This window comes from Lactuca sativa, chromosome 1 (assembly GCF_002870075.4).
Source record: "Lactuca sativa cultivar Salinas chromosome 1, Lsat_Salinas_v11, whole genome shotgun sequence".
NCBI classification, from domain to species: Eukaryota; Viridiplantae; Streptophyta; class Magnoliopsida; order Asterales; family Asteraceae; genus Lactuca; species Lactuca sativa.
Window position 1 is genome coordinate 115,377,077 of NC_056623.2, and position 8,660 is coordinate 115,385,736.

General features: G+C 28.8%; 1 protein-coding gene across 2 annotated transcripts; it reads right to left on the minus strand.

Moving 5' to 3' along the window:
• Positions 1-220: 220 nt before the first annotated feature.
• LOC111910621 (F-box/kelch-repeat protein At3g23880) lies at positions 221-4,087 on the minus strand. Of its 2 annotated transcripts, XM_023906447.3 has the most exons (4): positions 3,903-4,087; positions 3,454-3,559; positions 1,619-2,176; positions 221-1,002 (listed from the first exon to the last, which is right to left on the minus strand). In XM_023906447.3, the coding sequence occupies exons 3-4, from the start codon at positions 2,147-2,149 to the stop codon at positions 403-405; spliced, it is 1,131 nt and encodes a 376-aa protein (XP_023762215.1). In that variant the 5' UTR covers positions 2,150-2,176; positions 3,454-3,559; positions 3,903-4,087; the 3' UTR covers positions 221-402. The 2 variants fall into 2 exon arrangements, with proteins under 2 accessions (XP_023762215.1, XP_023762216.1); XM_023906448.3 differs by lacking the exon at positions 3,454-3,559.
• Between the last annotated feature and the right edge of the window lie 4,573 nt (positions 4,088-8,660).

Here is an 8,660-nt window from a genome sequence, read left to right on the forward strand (position 1 = left end):
TATAGTGACCAAAATGAACCAAATAAGAAAGTGTTATAGTGACCAAAATGAACCAAATAAGAAAGTTCAATGACTAATTATAAACAAAGTATAATGATCAAAATAAAACATCCAGAAAAATTCAATGACTAAAAATGACCTAATCCCTATTTTTAAAAATAATGATGTGTTGAATGACAAAGATGAGGATAAAAATCATTATGTTTTTGCAATGGAAACGTGTGGGAATGAAAAAGATGAATAAGGAAATGGAAGTGTACAAAGCCAAGCCACATTCAAACACTAGCCAAATGACTTAAATTTCTTATACAGACAAACCATGTTTACTACCACAATCATTACAATACAATAATCATATACACAAACACACACAAAATATACAATACCTTCATACCTTGCCAATCACTCTTCATTATTACCATCACTTTCTACGTCCAACAATGCCAGGCTCTCTTCGTATTTGTCTATAGAAATCGACCACAATTTAACACCTTTTCTACAACACCCATCCACCGTATAACACCCCGACTCACGATTATAAATTGATAAATTGCATCGACGTGATTCAGTTACCAAATCCCCATTATCTCTAAGTTTCAAAGGTCTCCCTAAATCCGTATCCGGATAATGCACATCATATATCAATGTCCATGAAGTCGGTTTCTTGTACTCCTTCATAACCCATATCTTATAAGTGCTTGAACCCACAACTGTACAACGGTTTGAATAAATCACACCTAAAGAATCTCCAACAGCCGTTAAAGTCACTCCCATTGAAGAATAGTTCACTAGATACTCAGGCAATTGGATTTCCCCAAAAAGATTTGTACTCATGTCCATTGTTAGGATTGAGCAATGTGAAACTCCCAAATCGGTTGCTAACCAATGAATAGATCCATTGAAAAAGACTTGTGAGCAATCGCTAAGGATATGGTAGCAAGGAGAGTCTTGAGGGAACTCGATCGGTTTCCATATCGCGGTTTTCACCGTGTAAATCTCGACCTTAAATAGGCATATCAAAAAAGTGGTAATAATTAGTTCAAGATATAGCAATCGATTAATACATATAATATCGGGAAATTGAGTAATATAACCATTATTTTTCAATTTTTGAAAAATAAACACTTTTTTCAAAATATATCCTCATGGATGACTACTGTTCATATTCCAGAGTTTTTTTCAAAAAAATCTTTTTACGTAACCAAAATGTTTATTTCAAATGTTTAATTTCACCGTTTTTCAATAAAATGTCTAATTTTATACACTGATATCCTATATAGTTACATTTAGTATGTTTGTTTAAACTTTTGTTAGATTTAAGTAAAAAACAATTTTTTTTCTCAAAATTTCGGAATTGTTCATCTGATTTTAGACTTGTTTTTGAAATTCCCGGATTTTTTTTCCAAAATTTGAAATTTTAGTTCGAAATTCCATTAGTCCGAAATGTACTTTTTTGTCAGAAAAATGTGTTTTTTTCTTGGTCTAGAATGACATTCTAGACCAAGTGATTATTTTTGCAAGAAAACAATGTTTTTGGTCATTTTCTGAAATACATATTAAATTGTGGTTAGATTACTTAATTTCTCTATAATATTATATATGTTAAATCAATAGTTACCTCAGGTCTATCGATCAAGTTGCTACGATCATATGCGAGCCTCACAACCTTATAATCATTAGAATTCGCACAATACCCAAACCCGAAAACGAGAGTAAGTTCGGGCCTATATGAAGGAGGAGTTAAGCTTACTTTCCTTCTAATGGAAGGATTCCAAAGTAGGATTTCATTTTTTGGGGATCTTTCATTATAGAGGCAAACAACGCCTTTGCAACACGCGATGAGTGTAAAAAAGATGGTTCCATATTCATCACGAAGAAGATTGAAGGGGAAATCAATAGGGGCATCAAGAGTAAGATGTTGGTCATCGTGATGGACAGTGTATACTTCCTTTTTCTCTGTCCATAGACAGCATCGAACAAGATTGCGAGGGTTGAATTTATTGAAATTGTGAAGATGAGTTGGGCTGAATTCGGGGGAAGAAATGAGAGAATGCCATGATTTGCAGACTGATCGAAAACGGAGAAGGGATTTTGAGGGTAGCATTGAAAGAATCTTGATAATGAGTTCGGGTGGGAGGTACTCTGCCATTTTTGATTTGTGGAGTGAAGGTGGTAGCTGTCATTTTACAAAAACATCATAATAAATGGTTTGTTTGGAAATAACCAATATATTAGTACATTACAAAATCATATACCATCACATTACAAAAGCAATCAAACTGAAGATGAGAAAGTAGACATAAAAAATTTATAGAACTTGTGTTTGTTTGGAAGCAAATAGTAGAGCAAATTACATAAATCGTCCGTGTTGTTTAGTCTAATGTGCACTTTTCGTCCCTATGTCTTTTTTCTTTCACTTGTTGTCATGTGGTATCTTTTTTCATCACGACCAGACATGAAATGACTATATTCTGATTACTATATTTCAAAGATTTGAAAATTCCAGATATTCAAAATTTCGGATGTTCGATATAGATATCCGAAATTTTTTGGCATTTTTTAAGGAGCAAAAACATACAATACTTTCGAATAACCGAATCTATAAGAGAAATTTTTGCATAGATTCGGATAACAATATCTATTCAAAAATTTTGGATATCCAATTTTGAACACTCTTACCCCCACATTCATATTGACATAATGTCTCAAAAGACATAAAAGTGCATTACATATATTACATATATGCCTTATGCGTATTTCAAAACATTAAGCAGAACCCTCGATATCAAATTCTTCTTTTTGGTTTACTATTTTTTTTTTATTTGGGATATTTAATTAATATAACAAAAGTAAACCGACATGATGACCCCACAAAGATTCCAGCCACATAGGGTTCCTTTAATTCCTTAAAAAAATAGCCTTATCTTTATCAACAACTTTTAATTCAATACTATTTCTTTTATTAAAAAATTAATTCATCTCTATTTTATCTAATTTAATCTAATTTTCAACATCCATTACCAACCGACGCAAATTTTTTATTTAATAAAAAAAGTTTATTATATAAAAATTATTAAAAGTATTAAAAACTATATGATTTTTTTATAAATAATTCTGTAAAATTAAAACGCAACTAATACCTAATACCAAATATAATGATCACAAATAGAGATTAAAAATGAAAATTTTAAATTAAATATAACGTATCTTAATATTATATTTTATTTAAAACAAAAAATACCAATTATAGTATTTTTATTTCTTTTTTACAAAAACAATATTAGATTTAATGATACTTTAAGTATTTAATTAAGTATTTAGAAAAAAAAAAATACACATGTCATCGAAGCAAACACAAAAAGTTAGGTCGTGTGGGTGGCTTGTGGCTTGGGTCCTAAAGATTTATCCAATTTTCTTTTTTTCTTAAATAAAAGTAATGAGCGGCTAACTTACATCCCCCAATGACAGCGGTAGTGTCTCCAAGGGCTAAATGGTCATTTTAACTTGACTTGACACCGAACCAAAACCGCAAAACCGTCCGAATAACTTTAAAAAATATCTAAAAAAAAACAAATAAACAAAACCGTCGGAATAATATTTAGTAATTAGCAGTTGTAATTGGTAGAACAGATATGAGTATTCATGCTTATTCTTTGTTACTTTGTATATCGGTTGGTGTATAAAAGATTACCAAAAGGTTTATCACTTATATGAATAAAAGTGTTTTGTTAACAAAATATAAAAGATTACAAAGGGGATTTATTCAAAATCGATATCGATATATAACAATAAACAGAAATCCATCACTTTATAGATCAGTAGAAGGAATTAGAAACTGATAGCAACTCATCATATACTTTATCAAGCAACTATAGATATGATATGGTGATGAGAAATCGAACCTGAGGGAGGGAATAGAGATGACCGTGATGAACGCCGTTGCCGGAGAAATGAGGAGGCGAGTACGGTGGCAACCTTTTGATTTGGAGGCGTCGATGAGGCGGAGGGGGACGTTTATATGGAGGGGACGGCGGCTTTAGTGTTTTGGAAAAGGTGCGTAGTCCTGTATATATATATCACTTCTTCTCCAACTGATTTTGATAGGTTCGATAATTACACATCATCAACCTCATCCTATGTGACTTTATTCTATATAATTTCTCTTATACTTTTCTAAATATGATAAAGATATATTTTAAATTTAAACTTATATTTAAAATAACTTTAGGGATAATGACTTATTGGGTAATATATTTTTTAATTTGTAAACATTTTGGTCATTGAGTTTTTTTCGTTTATGTTTATCCTTCAACTTGTTAAATTGTATATATTCAGTATTTATGATCAACTATTCCAGATAAACCGAGAAAACTAATGTAATAGGGTAAAATATTTCTCACTTTGTATACATCTCATTCTTAATATTTTTGTGCATATTTAATCCTAATATATTTTTATTGCAAAATATGTCTTTGTTGTTCTTGTACAAATTCAATACTTAAGACTAATTTTTTAGGTTTGTTTATAGCATCCTATGTGAGACAATCATTAATTAGGTGTTTGGGGCTGTTGATGCTTATATCCATGGCGACTGCTTGGTTGCTTAGGTATTGTGGTTTGACTTAGATCTTGTGTTTTGAACGTCGTAATTTTTTCATACAATCTCGGATTTTAACAATTTGTATATCCACACATTTGTATTTGAGTCTACTAGATACTCCTTTTACAAAATAATATATTTTTACTTACGGTCTTTATATCCATGCATTTGTTATGAATGAATGTATAAATGTTTTTCTTTATATAAAATGATAAGTAAAAATATATTACTTTTTAACGGAAGTAATCTTAATGAAAGTTGTAGTAAATTCAAATATGAATGCGTGTATATAAAGATTGTTAAAATCTGAGAGTGTATAAAGAAGTTACGACGTTCAGAACACAAGAGCTAAACTAAACCACAAGACCTAGGCAACCAAGCAGTTGAGGCCACCATAGACATAAACATCAACATCCCCAATCATCTCATTAATGATTGTCTCACATAAGATGTCATAAGAAAAACCTAAAGAAATCAGTCTTAAATACTAAATGTGTACAAAAACAACAAAGACTTATTTTACAACAAAAAAATATATTAAGGACTAAATATGCACAAAATTATTAAGGACTATATGTGTACAAAGTGAGAAATATATTACCCTATTAAGTCATTTTTTTCGGCTTATCTGGAGTAACCGATCATAAGGACTGAATATGTACAATTTAACAAGTTGAAGAAGTAAATGTGGACGAAAAGAAAACTCAATGATCAATGTACAAATCAAAATACATTATCATTTTAAGTCATTATCCCATACCTTTATGTCATAAAAACTTATATCTTTAATAGAAAATTAAATTTATTTCAAATTGTAATCCGAAATTGCAAAAATACATCCACAATCCAATAAACAAATCTTAGAGTTTGAGATAAAAAATTCCGTTTTCTTAAACATAACAAAAAGTTTCAGAAATATTGTAAAATATATTACAGCTCCACCTAAGCTTAGGTACTAAACCTATAAAATATGTTGTTTTAACTTAGTAAATATACTCGATTTGGTTTTCACTTAGTAAATATATCATCATCGATAACATTTCTTTCTTCCATTATCGTTTTATCATCCCTATTTTCTTTCCTCCATTATCGTTTATTACTTCACCCTAGTGAACATTACTTTTTTCCACTATCACGAATGTCTAAGATAATCAATATTCTTGTTTCCTTATAAAAACTATTGAGTCGATCTTGAATCTACATCTCCAATTGTTAATCGTGAATCCCTTAACCACAATCTTTATATAGTAAACAACGTATTTTCATGAGGTTTAGTACCTAAGCTTAGGTGAGGCTGTAATGTATATTCACTTTTCCCATATATATATATATATATATATATATATATATATATATATATATATATATATATGGGAAAAGTGAATATACATTACAGCCCCACCTAAGCTTAGGTACTAAACCTCATGAAAATACGGTGTTTTACTATATAAAGATTACGGTTAGGGTATTCACGATTAATAATTGGAGATGTTGATTCAAGATCAACACAATAGTTTTGATAAGGAAGCGATTATCTTAGAACTTCGTGACAGTAAAAAAAAGCAATATGCACTGGGTGAAGTAATAAACGATAATGGATGAAAGAAAATAGGGATGATAAAACGATAATGGAGGAAAGAAATGTTATCGAGGATGATATATTTACCAAATGAAAACCAAATCGGGTATATTTACTAAGTTAAAACAACATATTTTATAGGTTTAGTACCTAAGCTTAGGTGGGGCTGTAATGTATATTCCCTATCCCCACATATATATATATATATATATATATATATATATATATATATATATATATATATATATAGAGAGAGAGAGAGAGAGAGAGAAAGAAAGATAGATTCATTTATTCTAAGTATTGTGTGGATGTAAGGATTAATGTAGACCAATCATTCTAATTATTAAAATTTAATAACTAGTTGAATATATAAGGATAGTTTGATTAATTAATAATTATTTATTATTAAACCTATAATTAAGGAGGTAACCTAATAAAAGTGAATCAACTTATTTCATTCCCACCACCGATGACAACCTATTTCACTGTAGCTATCGGTTTCCCATCAGTTCATGCTGTAGTTCCCTCTCTGAAACTCACCCAACTAACGAATTCCTTAAAACTAGAACATGAGTGAGTCCCAATTGAACACTACAAAAAGACGATTCGCGCCAACCATATGGTTGTCGAGAAAGTGGTATCTGTTATCATGTCTAATCTTTCAAATGTCATTGATATCTTCCAAGACGATGATGTTTAACTTCTTAATTCACTCGTTTCCAGATTATATGATCTCAAGCGAAAGGTAATATTCTTCATACTCGTAAACCTAACCAACTAATTCAATTATTTTTTAGGGTCTTCATACTCGTAAACCTAACTGAATAATTCAATTATTTTTTAGGGTTCTGATTATCTAAATGTCGTAGTTAATTGTATTGCATCTATCAATTTGAGTTTTCTGTTGGTTTATTGGATGATTAGGAATCTTGATAGGAAAATAGTTATCCTATTCCCATCAATTCTCGATTCTAAGAAACTGGACAAGAAAAAGAAGACCAAGAAAGTTCAGGCATGTGAAAGTATTACGTGACTGATCAAATGCTTCTTACCTCCACTACTGTTTTATTTATTGTTTTTATATTTTTTTATTGTTCATTCATTTTCAGTGATTACATTACCGTTAACTTTTTTAACATTGTTATGACTTATGAAAATAGGTTATAAGTCTTTGTGAATTGTTTATTGTTTGGTAAAGTACGAATGTTGTTTAAAAGGGTTTAATCTTGTGAAGTATCAATTCAAAAGTTATCCAGTTCAATCACAAGTTGTGTGTAATTATGATCAGATAATACTTGTATTTACACCAACTTTCAGGACGAGAACTGTTGTGATTTAACATTGTACTCTTAAAATATTTTTATTTGTTTTTTCATGTTTTTTTATTTCAATAAACATAAATTAGCTTTGAGTTTAACATAAATCAGAAAAGTTCAATTTTGATTATTCCAATCACTGTAAGCATTTATTTGTTCAATGCATAACCACATATTTTCATATGGTGTGTTATTAGTATTTATTTTTGTAAATTAAAGCATCTATCAGTTTTTATTTGTAAATTGTTATTTTGTTTGTTGAAAATTTTCATTTATCTTGTACTAGTAAACTATATTCTATCAAAGTTACTAAAGTTGTAATATTATTTGTAATATAAAACATTCTCATAGAAATTTATTCTTACATAATTCGATTTCATGACAGTGAGAACACAACATAGAAGGGCATTCTTGTAAGAATGATAGGAATGAAGTTGACTTTTGACCATTAAAGAAGATTATGTTTATTCGTTCAAGAATTATATATTAAAAAATGCTATGTTCTTAAGAATTTTATTTATTTTTATGGCATTCTGTTAGAATATGTATAATTGTATTAAAATGTATAACACTATTATTCTGTAACAATATGTATGAATCTATATTTGCATTTCAATGTTTGAATATATAAGAATCATGTTATTTTTCACTGAAGGTTCATGAATGTTGTTTTTCTACAAGAAATTCCTTCAATCAAAATATGTTCTCTATCAGAATATATTCTGACATTTTCATAGAATATCATTCTAACAAAATTGAATTCTAAAATAATAAAATCGAGTAAAATTAAAAATTAAGTTAGAATTGAAAATAAATTAATTAAAAAAAGCAGAATTCAAAATTAAAAGAATCAATTTCCCTTAAAATCCGAAAATTTCATTAATTAAACACATGTTTCCTAATTTAAGCATGTATCTCCTAATTTAAAGTTAGGTAAATCATTTACTTAAATAACTAAAACCATTGGTCCACATTCATCCTTACATCCACATACTAATTAATTATAACACAAAAACCTAAGCCTATATATATATATATATATATATATATATATATATATATATATATATATATATATATATATATATATATATATATATATATATATATATATATATATAGATAGATAGATAGATAGATAGATAGATATATAGATAGATAGAGA